The sequence below is a fragment of the Porites lutea genome, chromosome 5, assembly GCF_958299795.1.
Source record: "Porites lutea chromosome 5, jaPorLute2.1, whole genome shotgun sequence".
NCBI lineage: Eukaryota > Metazoa > Cnidaria > Anthozoa > Scleractinia > Poritidae > Porites > Porites lutea.
Genome location: NC_133205.1, coordinates 29481795 through 29495352, shown reverse-complemented (window position 1 = coordinate 29495352; position 13558 = coordinate 29481795). Strand labels below are relative to the sequence as shown.

The 13558-nt window shown below is 38.2% G+C and overlaps 1 protein-coding gene across 1 annotated transcript; it reads right to left on the bottom strand.

Annotated features, from left to right (window-relative positions):
- Window positions 1-7871: 7871 nt before the first annotated feature.
- LOC140937667 (uncharacterized) lies at window positions 7872-11336 on the bottom strand. The gene is made up of 2 exons (XM_073387227.1): window positions 11191-11336; window positions 7872-9738 (listed from the first exon to the last, which is right to left on the bottom strand). The coding sequence occupies exons 1-2, from the start codon at window positions 11276-11278 to the stop codon at window positions 8879-8881; spliced, it is 948 nt and encodes a 315-aa protein (XP_073243328.1). The 5' UTR covers window positions 11279-11336; the 3' UTR covers window positions 7872-8878.
- Window positions 11337-13558: the final 2222 nt, after the last annotated feature.

Genomic DNA, 13558 nt, shown 5'->3' with positions numbered 1-13558 from the left:
TTTCTCCGTTTAGCGTCGTCCGACCGACCCAAAGTTTTGGCATTTTCGAAAAAAAAGTAATGACGTAGTTAAACCATTTTTTCACTTGGAATAATTCTTTTAATGTATCTGTCAGTGAAAACTAATCATAGTAACAGCATAGAGAAAAACAGGAACATTTTTTACAGCAAATTGTACATTTTGTAAATCCAATTATGTGAATGTTAACGTTTAACGTCGTCCCAGGCTACCAGGGCCTCCTATTCCGAGACTTCACGTGATTTTGTTTGCGCTTATTTTTTTTCAATCCGACCGACCCAATATCAGGAAGTGGATTCGACGCTAAACGAACGGGTTAAGTCTGCTACACAACCGTTTTTAGTGTCGTCACCCAACGCTCCTCCTGTCGGGAGAGAAAAAACGGCTGTGTAGCAAACTACGAGCGGGTCTGTCACCGAAGAAATTTGAATTTGCAAATCCTTTCCTACCTTCAACGCAATGAGCGAATAGGCTTTGTCAGATCTCAACTGAGTTAATTAACGCATGAGTCCCCAGTTATTGAGTCTAAAAATGAGGGGGTGGTCTATCTTTCGACGCATTAGCCGTAGCAGGTTGAAAACTTATCAGACACACACAGCTAGTTTTTGTCTGTTTGGCGTGCACCAAATATGCAAATGAGGTCATGTGACTCGCCACGTCCAGAAAACCTTTGGACAAAAATGGGCACACTTTTTCTTGTTTCCTTCTAGTTTCATGATTTTAAGGCCGTTAGGTATGTCATTTCTGCGCTTGGCAATGTCAAAATGTTTTTAAAGGAAAAGCATGTTATAGTGATAGACTTGTATTGGGAGACTGGGTACTGGTTGGAAAACCCGTTTATTTTCAAAATAAACGAGATATTTCATAATTGCCAGGCGCCGTTTTGTAGCGGCTTATATTTTGTATTTTTTTTCTTGTATCAAGTAAGTAAAATAACTCTTGCTAAAAAGTGAGCCCATTTTTTCTTAAAGATTTTTTGAGACTTTGTGGAGCTGTCAGGTCACATGACCTAATTTTCCTTTTTTTTTGCATTTGTGTGTTCCAAAGTAGAATTCTTTGTGGCTTATAGTATTTTGGGGCTACTTTGTCCTTCATGATAGACAGTTCATGTCATAGACCACTCCTCCATTTTTACCGGAAAATAGCTGTTGACCCATGCCTTAATTTACCTGAGATCGAAGGCAAAAGGCATTTCTTACAGGAGGAGTTTCTTGGCCTTCCTGAGTGAAACCCCGCAAACCACGCTTCATTAAAACGAGCTTCACGTTCCATGACTGATAATTTCTCCCGTTTAACTTTTGGATTTTTGTGATCTCTGACACGGACATCTCCGCCATACGCTTGGGCAGAATAACAATCACGTAACGTACAGCATTGGTTTAACGTCCTGGGGCCCGTTTCTCGAAAGTCCCGATAATTCACGGGCCCGGTAAGCTGTCTCCGTTTACATTAAAGATCGAGGTTTCAATAGTTTTGCATCTAACATGATAAAACTGTCAGTTAATGAAACAAAATGGAGTAGTTTGCTAGCCAGGACCCGCGTTCTTATTCTTTATATTTCGATTTGAATATTTGATTTCGGGCCCGTAAAGTTACCGGGATTTTCGAGAAACGGGCCCCAGGGCCCATAACCTGTTAGAATGATTCAGTCCATTCGCTACTTTTAGGACATTTATTCCACGTAGCGAGAGGAAAAGGCAGAACAGAACTAATATGTCAAACACATGCCAAAAGTTCATTGTGAAATTAGCCAATCAGAAATGTTCATTAAACAGCATAAATTATCATATGTAATTCCAACATGTTTTAGTATACTTTCTGAAAGAGAAGTTTTTATGCATCAGTCAATTTCAGTCCCCCGGGCTACTACGGGGCATTTGCCCGCCTTGTCAGTCCCGGGGATGGGGCATTAGCAAATTTTGCGCTGTCCGGGGGTCGCGCATTTGCCAACCCCGGGGCTACCACCGAGCTTTTGACACGCACGTTTTTTCTTATCGGAATATAACTACATATAGGATTTTACTGGAAAAACAAGCAGATTGGCTCATCTGTCAAGGACGTGAAAAAATTGTAGAAGGTTGTAAAGGCATGTCCTCGATTTTATGCATTCATTTCTCTATTGCTTATCAAGCCAGAAATTACATGGTGAAATCGGAAGCTATCGACGCCAATCAACGTTTTTGGTTATTGAATCAAGTTTCGGTTGATATTATTTGAAGAACATCCTTTCATCTTTATAAAACTATTCAGGACAGATAACTTTACAGCACACTATTAATTTCAATAATTTCGTAACAATACTAAAACCATAAACTGGTGTCGTCGCGGCGTGAAGTCTTAATAAGAATAGCGCTATTACAAAGGAAGACATTAATTGAAACAAAGAATCCCACATTAAAATGCTTAAAATGGCGCTACTCGACTGTGCGAGGACGACGTTTTTGCCCTCTTTTGTCGTCCCCACCCCGGGGATTTGACAGCCCAAGAGTCCCCGCCCCCGGGAATTTGCCATCTAAGGGAAAAAATGCTAATGTCCGGCGGTCAGCCCCCGGGGAGGGGGGCGTTGGCTGGGCGCAGCTGGAATTGACTGATGCATTTCTGCCATGTCCCCCTCAAGCAATTTACTAAGGCCTTCCTGTGACAGTGTTCAGATTTGTCTTTGTGGGGTTGTCATGAGTGGTCAAAATCCATTCAGAACAGTTACAAAGACAATTTGCAAGTATTTTTTTTAGAAGAATCGTAGGTGGCCAGACCCATTAAGATCACTTACAAAGCCAATTACGAGTATTTTACAAAATGTATTAGTTCCTAGGCTATTTTCGCACGCCGCTTGACATCTGAACAAAGCCTTTAGTCACAATTATAGCCCAAAAAAGCAAGGGTTTAAGGGCTCATTTTAAGAGTTTTGTGCGTGAAGGTGCGTAAGGATCACAAGTGGCCAAGCCCATTTAGAACCGTTCCAAAGACAATTTGAAGTATTTTTAGAAGAGATCAGCCTTAAGGCCTATTTTCTCACGCCTCTAGGACAACTGAACAAAACCAATAGTCACAATTGTAGAATGGAAAACCAAGGGCTCATTATGAGAGTTCAAAGTTAACTCTGTGTCGTGCATAAGGGTCGTAAGTGGCCAGACCCATTTAGATCAGTTTCAAAACCAATTTACAAGCATTTTATAAAATGTATTAGCTTCAAGGCTATTTTCTCACGCCGCTTGACAACTGGACAAGCCTTAAGTCACAATTATGGCACAAAAAACCAAGAGTTTAAGGGCTCATTTTAAGATTTTTGTGCGTAAGGGCCACAAATGGCCAAACCCATTTAAAACAGTTCCAAAGGCAATTTGCAAGTATTTTTAGAAAAGATGAACATCAAGGCCGTTTTTCCTGACGTCTCTACTACAACTTAACAAAGCCAACAGTCACAATTGTAGAATGGAAAACCAAGAGCTTTGAGTCTCATTCAGTGTGCTGTACGTGGGGGTCGTAAGTCTAAGTGGACAAACCCAATTAGAACAGTTACAATTACAGTTTTCCAAGTATTTTGCAAAATACTGAGATCAGCCTCAGGTTATTTTTGCACGCCTGTCAGACAACTAAACGAAGCTTAAAGGCCCAATCATAGCCCAAAATACTAAGAGTTTAAGGGTCATTTTAAGAGTTCTAATTTGTCTCCGTGTTTAGCGCGTAAGGATCGAAACTAACGAATTTAGAACAGTTACAATTTGCAAGTATTTTAAAAAAGGATATGCATCAAGGCTATTTCTCACGCCTTTATGACAAGTTAACAAAGCCCAAAGTCATTGTCTCTGTGTTTGCTGCAGAAGGGTGAGAAGTGGCCAAACCTATTTAGAACAGTTACAATGACAATTTCAGTGAATTAAAAAGGGGATATTAGCGTCAAGGCTATTTTGTACGCCTCTAGGACAACTGAACAAAGCCCATAGTCACAATTACGGAACAAAAAGACCAAGAGTTTAAGGGCTCATTTTAACAACCTTTTTGTTATATTGTCAATATAGGCCTTGTGTTGAAACAATAGACAGTCACATGGCATTAAACACAGCGTTAATTTCTTGTCAAAACATCTTTTGCGGACAATAAGTTGCGTGCGGAAGACAGGTGCTGGTCAACAAATGTCTTCCAAAATGGTCTTTCTCTTTGTCTAGAGGAAAGATAATTTTAAACTCGGTCTTTAAAAAACTCAAATAAAGCCTAGCTCACAATGAAATGATACATCGCAAGGGAGGATAAAGGGGCTAAGCTCTTGTACACTGCTAATAATATGTTGGTCAATAATTTCTAATTACTACTGAGGTTTTGTATTTTAGTGGAATAAATATTCACCTCAATATGGAAAATAATCGTTCCACCATTTCGACTTTTAAACGGCCTCTCGAAACAGTTTTACGATCAGTATCTCTGAAGATTCCGGGAGACTATCCTCCTACCCTTCCCCCAAACTCAGGCATTTTGCCCCCAAGTGAGAAGTTAGTGTTAAGTGTTGGCTTAGGGGAGAGTAGATGGGCAAATTTCCAGAATCTTACACTGATCCATCGAGCTTTCTAGACAAGTCTGCTGACGTCTCAGGTACCTGTTTACATTTTTACTCACAGAGGACTTTGCCGTTGAAAAAATTAGGTTCAAAAGTAGAAAAAACCGGTTAACTTGAGCAATTCTTGCAAGTTTTTGATCTTTTCAAGAAACAACAAAGAAAATCGCAACATTCGGAAACTGCGAAATTGTTGCATTACATTATATTCTTTGCAATTAAGTACGTTTTGAGTTGTTGAAAGCGATTCTCCGAATTGTTTAATATATCGGGCTCCGATTTTCAGAGATAAATGAAAATGTTATACTCTTTCAATATTCAGAGACATAATTCGAACAGCTTCGTCAGAAAATGAAAAGAAAATGTTAATGAGGCAAAAAATGTAAACAAAGATTCGCCCGTAGTGTGGGTACCAGTGAAAGGCTGTCAAGCATCCGTGCATCTATACGCGCAAGGAAACATGGGAAGGTTAGAAAAAAAACTCAGAGAACCACGTGAAGGGTCAACTATCCTTGCGCGCTGCGAAAATGGCCCAGTCCAAGACTCACCTACATGCGAAATAGGATAAAATGTACAAGGCGATAAAAGGATGCTTTTCCGTAGCGTAAAAAACCACCAAGCAGTTAAACGTCGAAAGTAGCCCAAAACTTAGTGACAGCCGGACGGTGCGTTAGATGGATCGTAGTCCGTAATTAGAATATGCGGAAGCTCTGTTACAAATCTCTTCTACCGTGGTAGTCAGGCCACTGGAGTGTTACACGCACTGACATTTTAATCAAGTTTCATTTCTCGATGGTACGACACAATGCATGCAAAAACAAGTGATTTCCAGTGAGCTTTTTCTCTTTATTCTGATTCCGGAATAAGGTCAATAGAACGCCTCCTAATAAAGGTGACAGTCTCATCTATTTTGGCCAAGTCATCAGCCGAAAATGAAATAGCAATCTAAGCTATTTGAAACACCGGTTGGTGGAAATCCAGCCATTTTTAAATAATTCAGGGTTTCTTTTATTGACAGTTTTGATGATCATGGAAGAGGGTTCCTACCATTGTTATCTTAAGTTCCTTCCCTTAAATATTCGATAAAACTGAAAACCAAACTGCGCTTCATTCTCTTTTACTTTTTAAGTTCAACTATTTAAATCACATTGGTAATTTAAAAAAATATATTCATTGTTAGGAAAGCGTACTGAAATATGATTTTTGTAAATCGTCTACGAAAATTTTGTGAGACGAACTTAGCTTGCCGCGCACTCAATAATATGTGGTTTAGTTCAAAACGGGTTACCTAAAAAATGAGGTCTAATTATGATTTATATAACAAAAGCAGCTTAAAAGAGCAATTTGTGTGACCTCCGAGAACAATGGCAAAACAGAGTCTTATAAAAACCAGAAAAACTTTGGAAAATGTGGTATTTTTTCATCATCATAGAGTGATATTACTTACCCCGTGAAATAGGTAGTAGAATACTACGCACTATTATGCACTATTAATTCTATTGTCTTCTTTAGTTTATTTGTAGCTATTTTGCACTAGTTGTTATTAACTGTTTCACGGGTCAAGTAAAATCGTTCTAGTGGAAGTCATGATTAAATGTAAGTTACTCATTTTCTTTATCCACCATTAACCGCACCTTATTTATACGCGCCTTGCTTGTTTGTTGTTTGGTATATATTATATTTAATTATATTTAATTTCTGTACTCGGTAAACCTAAGTTTTGAGCTCTTGATTTTCAGCCCGGCGACAGTTTTTCAAATCCTTTTTACGCGACCTTTATATTTCGCGGACTAGAGACGGAGCACTTTAAGCAAACAACGATCGGTATTAAATAATAAACTTATTATCTGATATATTCATGCAATATATCTCATATTATGACCAAGATTCATTATGCGATTATACGTCATAATTATTGTGTGGTCAAATCCCCCTCCTTGAGCACATGCACAGAACAAAAATACATTCGTAAATCACGGCACTGTGACCGCGATTTCTTTCAAAGGTCGTGAATGTTTTTTTGTTTCTTTAATGAAAAGTTGGAGGGTAGGTTTTTTATCTCCTCGTAACCTCCTGTAGAAAGCTCCTCCGTACGTGTCTTTCGTTGAAAGCGATCCATCATAAACTTATAGTAAAAGGGATTTTGCGTTGAAAGAGCTTTGAAAGCGTGTTCTTTCTCATTATTGTAGTATTACTTGTATTGCGAGTGTTCACATTGTCCACAGGATACTGGAGTTTCTCATAAAGTCGTAACAATGGTTTGGTGAAGGCCTTTTGAAATGACATTCCACTGAGACCTCACCTTGTTGCCCTGGCGGCCGCGAGAACTGTCTCACTTTTGACTATCGCATGGCAAATAGACGAAGGCAATTGTCTTTGCTTTTCTTCAATGTGATGTTATGGGACTCGAATAACAACAAAGCCGGGAGAAAAAAAGCAAAACGGCGTTCGCTTTTCGACAATGCGCATTTGCCATGTTCAACCTGCAACCACGGCCGGTCTGATACAAATGTGACAGGCAGATAAGTTGTATCACGTTGTGGGTATATTGCATCATTCAAGAAAAGTCCTTGCCTAATGGAACGACTGAAAACTGCAAAGTTGGTTTTATTTACCCGGGTCTAAAAACTGAAATTAAGAATGTCAAAAACTCAGTGTTGAAGCTTAGACAATGCCGTTGCAAAAGGAGTGTTTAACACTGTTTGTCAGTGGCCCTTAAATAATCTAAATAAAGGTGGTTTATAGCACTAATTTGTTGACTTTTTTAATAAGCATCTCTCTTAGTGGGAGATGGGTAAGTATAATATAACATTATTGTCACTCATTTACGGAAAATGCCCGAAGCATTGAAGAAAAAAACACAAAAAAGTTCCGATTCACTCAACGCGGCTCATTTTAACAAAACTTTGTGCGGTCAGATTTTTGGCTTATTTGATAGAAGATAAAGCATTATGATGATCACCTTTTAGGCAAAGGATAACAAAAATAAAGAAAGGCTGAATATTAAAAACCATTTACCATAATCACATGTGATAAGTGTTTTCACGTGCTTTCTGGTAACACAGAAACGAAGCCCTTTCATTTAAGTGAAGACAGCAAATATTTTCATTTCGATGGACATTTCTTTTGGGCCAAAGCAAGCAAAAATAATTAAGGCTTCTGTTTTCTCTTTTATTCATGAATATTATTTAAGTTTGTCAGAGCTGATAGACCGGCGAGATTTTAAATGAGCGTAAATAGCGTTACATTAATATTTATAAAACGTCTGAGATGGGTATTTTTTTCAAAAGAGCAGGCATTGTGCTTTGTTTAAACAATTATTTAATTCATGTTATAGTGCAACTCATTTCATTTTTTGGACCGAAGACCATTTTCGACTCAAACAGTGCACGAGATGACAGCTTTTTAGATCAGTGTTGAAAAAAAGAAAGAAAGCCCACATTTCGATGTCAAAACGGTATTGTCGTTTTGTCATATTGAGATATTATCTGACTTAAAATATCATGTTTGACCATGTTTGTTTATTGAATAACCCTCTTCTTTTTAAAAGCGATATAATATCTTCTCTAGAATCAATTGTGTGGTATCTTTATACAAAGTAACTTTTAACCCTTGCTAAGCGCCATATCTCTTGAAGCCCTTTATCCCTCGTTAAGTAACATTTGGCCAGTTGACTTTCTAGTTCTGTATGCAAACTGAAACTGATACCTCTTTTTCTTCTTCGTAATCATAATTTCTTACGCAATTCGTTAACAATCAGAAAACGTGTTACCCGTGAGGTTTCTTTAAATATGGCAAGTACAATTCAAATCAAGACGTAATTCTTGTGACAATGAAAAGAAACTAGCAATGCTGTTGACTGCGCCGATATCTTGCTGCCTCAATTAGCTTCAGTGTCAGCTCGGCTCTAACTTTTTGCGCCTTCTCATTCTTTCAGTTCTTTTCTTTTCCCATTTGCTAAGACGATCATGAATTCTTAAGTCTTGACTAAATAAAACTGGAATCCTCTGGTAAATATCAAGACAACGCTTAAGTACACATGTGAAAAGAACAGAACACGACATAATCGACCTATTTTTAACTTTTCTAAGTGCTCATTGCTTTGCTTACATTCAAGTTTAGTTGTCAGCCAACTTTATACCGTCGGTGTATATACAGCAATGCAACGCAGCTTAATCATACTTATAAACAAGCTTAAAAAAACTGTTTTGGGGATTCATTTCCACAAAAGTGTTCGCCTTACAGTAGGCACATCCTATCAGTTCGATCATGATTATGCAGCAGTCGACGACTGAAAAGTTTCAAAGTTCACTAAGCGTTTTCTTCATCAATGCTTGTTCTGTACTCGTGTCGCATGGTATGACGGCGAACATCAACTTTTCTGTAGAATCGTCTTCCGCAAATCTTGCAGGGGAATGGTTTAATTCCTGTATGTCTCCTCATGTGCGTTAACATGTTGGAGGACTGGCTAAATACCTTTCCACACTGCTTACACTGAAAGGGTTTCACTCCTGTGTGCATAAGTGTATGTTTCTTCATGTCTGACTTGCGAAGGAAGTTTTTTCCACAGTAGCTGCACGAGTACGGCTTATGATCCGAGTGAATCAGTTTATGTGTTGAAAGACTCGAAGGCCTCTTAAATTCTTTGCCACATTCCAGGCATTTGTAGACTTTTGTTTTTAAGGTGATCGAGTCGTTAGGTGCAGTTTCATCGCAATTTTTAGTCTCTCGTCCCTCAAGGTCGTTGAAACTCGTGGGTACCCGATAGTTCGGAGGGCCTCCAGTGGGAATGAACGCTTCTGGTGGGTACGGTCTAGGAATAAAAGACGACTGATGAACTACATGGTTGAAGTTCATCCCGGTTGGGTTTCCAGTAAAGTTTGGGCATCCGAAGGGGTATGTAATACTCCCATACCTCGGAACGGGCCTAAACACAAACGGAGACGGTGGCGTCATGGGGAACGTAATCTTAGGAAAGCCAAACTGCAACTTAGAGTCAAACAATTCAGGGCCAGGACGTCGAACAAGGGTGGGAAGTCGGATATGTTGGCTTTCCTTTGTGTTCGGAGTGTGAGTGAATATAGAATCGTGAACAAGAGAAGGCTCTGTAGTGTAGGCTGGTGTAGAAGAAGCCGCTGATTTGTCTGCAAATGAATTCTCCGTTTTATTTTCTGAGGGAAAGAAGACAACAATACAGCATAAGCATGGAACTCACGACTAATATATAATATTTGAAAAAAATACGAATTTTTAGTCGATCGGAGATGACACTGAAGGCTGATATCGTAATAAAACGAAGGTGCTTGGACAGTGCCGCTACACATTGCTACTTGTGCGCAAAGTGCTACCAAGTAACGAAACAGAGCAGAAACAGACAAACTTCATTTGCGCGTACTGACTTTTTGAAAAATAGAATTATTTTCGTACTTTTACCCTTGACATGATATTTGTTGAGGAAATCCATGGATTTTTAGGGTGATGTTAAAAGGACAATTTCATGCGTGATTCAGGTACCCATTTATGGCACGCAGATGTAAAAAGGGAACCATCCCGCTTATTGAAGTAATATCTGCTTGTGTGGTCATTGTTTAGAATGACCATGTCTCTCTGCTACGAAATCTCTCTGCAGATCTCGTTGTCCTGCTTAACTTGTTCTCTTTTTTAACTGCAAGACTAAAGTTAATAAAAACTAAATTTTTTTCTTGTGAGTAATACGCCATTTTTATCAGTTAAGCAATTAACTATCGCCGGCGGGGTTGCAAAATAGAGCATTCAACGAGATAAGATAAATTGTTTCAAACGTGGTTCTCTAAAATCGACCAATTTACAGCGATTTCGAAAAAGATTCCTTACGACTAATTAAATGGGGCATTACGAATGAACAGGTTTTCTTTTCTACCGTAAGATTTTTAAAAGCGATTTATCTTATTTCAATAAATGTTCAATATCATAGTCGGTAGAGATAATGGACGTATATAGCAGAGAGCAGAATTTTTGACATCTTTCGTGAACAGCCAAACACAAATTAGTTCGTAAATTTTGTCTATTCCTTTGTTACACATTTACTTCGTTAAAGATAAACAGTTACTTTACTCGTTTATTCGCTATTTGTACTTAAAAGTGCGTTTTTAAAGATGATCGAGAAAGCTTAGCTTATTTAGAACGAACAGTTCGTGGCTTGCAAACTATCGTGAATGGCCAAGGCCTTCTTATATTCTGTAACTTCAGGAAAGACAATATTTAGACCAGAGGAATGATCCTCCTAGTTAGAAATCGGTAGATTTTGGAATGAAACCTCAGTTTTGGTCGATGTTGCTACTCTCGCGTCTAAGAGTAATCCTTGTGTTTGAGACTTCCTGCGTGATTTCACTCGGTGTGGGGCGGTTTCCCCGAATCCAGTCAGAATTCATTTGACCACACAGAATTGTGACCCTCTTTAGTTTTTAACACCAAAGCGTACTCGGGACAATCAAATCACGTTCAATTCATTTCTCACTTCTTCTTGATTATTCACAATTTTTTTCTAAAAAAAGGATTGTGTGTGCTTCTTTTTTCAAAAAAAAAAATATATATATATATGTATATATATTCCAAGCACATAATTTGTCGGGTAATTCTCTCACCTGAAATTTTTTCTTTACTTGTGTTTGAAGATTTTTCTGTAGGACCCGAGCTACTTTGCCTTCCTCTTACAAGAAATGAACGCGGCATGTTGTAGGTAGTCTTTCGGTTCCGATCGCTGCCTTGATAATGACAGACAATTACAAGAGCTGCTCTTTTAAAATCCACTGCAAATATGTAAATTGGAGTTTAATTAGTTTTCTTTCATTTGGATACCTTTTCATAGAGCAGTGCTCCATGTGGTTTACAAGTGAATATTACATTGTGGCATGGTCCTTTCAGTAATAATATGCTTGTTCTTTTGCTAGAAACGTATTTCCATCCGCAAACTTTTTTCGATAAATTTAGGCATGATTCAACATTTAAATCTACTCCTACGACTTGGTCGCTCGGCATACAAGTTGGTATTTTATTGTAAATTTTTCAAATTGGTCATTTGTTTTGTCTCTTCCATTATCATAACTATCTGAAAACAAACCACTGGTAAACAGATGGAGATTTGAACAATAGCAATTTAAACACAATTTTAGTTTACTCTTTTTAATCGTGATTCCTTAAGCGATCAATTCTTCGACTAGTAAGATTAACATAACTGTGTTTCGTTACTTTCGTAAGCCTGCTTTTATTTGTTTGCCAGTCGGTTTATGGCGAAGTGAGCAAGCAGAACTGGTCGACTGAGATTTTCGTTTTCTTCTGTTTAATTCAGAACTAAATAACGTCAACTTGTCGGGGGTCTTAATATAGAATAAAGTTTTCACTATAATAGTTGTAAAAAAGGTCCTTGATGACAACTTTCACGAAGTTCTAATTTTTCCACCATTTGATGAAAAATGAAGCGTCGGCTTTTTGTTTCAATGAAGGGTCTATACGTGTTTCTAGACCTGACGTCTCCTTTAAACACGCATGCGCGCTCTACGGTTGTCCGCAGGTGGCTGGTTTTTTATGGTGAGTTATTACAAGAGGATTTAGCCTTAAAAAAAGCAAAAAAACTTTCTGATCTTTTTTTAATTTTTACTTACTCCGAAAATCACAGAAAATTATATCAATTAATCTCAAACACAATTCTCTCCGCCCAACTGTTCTTTCCATTTTGTTGCATGCTAATGGAACCCTTTTCAATGATATTCAATTGATGTTGTTAAAAAATATCCTAGAGACCGCATTCTTTTGGCTTAAACATGGCCATTTTATTCCTTGGTTACTTCTATCGAAGATGATATATTATTCCTTGCACCTCGTCCTTGCATTAGAGCTGGTACTGGACATTTGGTAGTACGGGAAAATGACGCTTTGTAATTCAAACGTGGTTTACCGCTCAGTCTGTTTGAACCATCCAGCTTGTTTACAATGTGTCACTTCGTAGTAATAAAGGCCCTCTTGAAAATCCGTTCAACAAATGTGTCCAGTCTATGTTTAGCTGTAGACAGTGTTTAAACAAATATCCAGAAAAGCGGGGTTACCGGCAACCTTGTGTCAGAATTGATCTTGCTTGTGGGTGTATTATGCTTATTGTAATTCCTCTAGAGTAGTATTAGACTAATCGTGGGTAGTAAAATGCGAAGTGGTAGGGCGTTTTTCTTTGTCTTCTCAGTTAGACAATAGAACAGGGGAGGAATTGCGATAGTGTTTAATGAGACAGTGATCCAAACACTTCTCGATTTCTTTGTTCGTTCACCTGCATGTCCCTGAGCTCTATCACGGCGAGAAAGTCAATGATCTTCTTCCGTAGTTATGAAAGTTAATATGCTTGCATAATTATAGGAATTATAAGAGGGTGTTATTCAAATTTTCTCTTGCCCTATGAAGCAAGTTAACAGTTTTGTGATTCGGCAGTGAACCAAACCGAGTGAATCTTCCATTTTTTAATTACACAGTAAACCATTTCAGTAACCAAAAAAAGTTCTCCAAAGCAGTGTTCCCAAAGAAAAATCTAAACATGGCAATTAATCCTTTTCTCTGCCCTACTGATCTTTAAGTCTTAATTATATACTAATAACATGCCCTCTAGGCCTTTTGCTATCTTCTTGCCGCAGCGATCATTTTATCCGGCGCTTGACTAAACGAGTGTCGCTTTTTTACACGACTCTATTTTCTCTGATGCCGCGTTTATTTAATTTTCAGTTGAGTTAAAGTAGGACAAATGCCGGTAGTTAAAATGGAAATTTGGTAGGTTGCGCTTACAACTTCCAGTTGTCAAGTGTGATAGGGTCTTCATTGTTCTCTGGGTTTAACAAGTAAACAAACAAAAAAAAATTTCTAAAGGAGATCTAGCCCTTTAAATGATGAAGTCCAATGTATGGCATTTTATTTTCGATATCAGATTATCAAGTTGAAACCGTAGTTACTGAAACTTAAACGACTACAACAGCA

Coding starts and splice junctions, on each gene's coding strand:
- LOC140937667 (XM_073387227.1), bottom strand. CDS start 11,278: ATGCCGCGTTCATTTCTTGTAAGAGGAAGGCAAAGTAGCTCGGGTCCT. Junction 9,739..11,190: donor AAGTAAAGAAAAAATTTCAG/GTGAGAGAATTA, acceptor TCTTTCCCTCAG/AAAATAAAACGGAGAATTCA.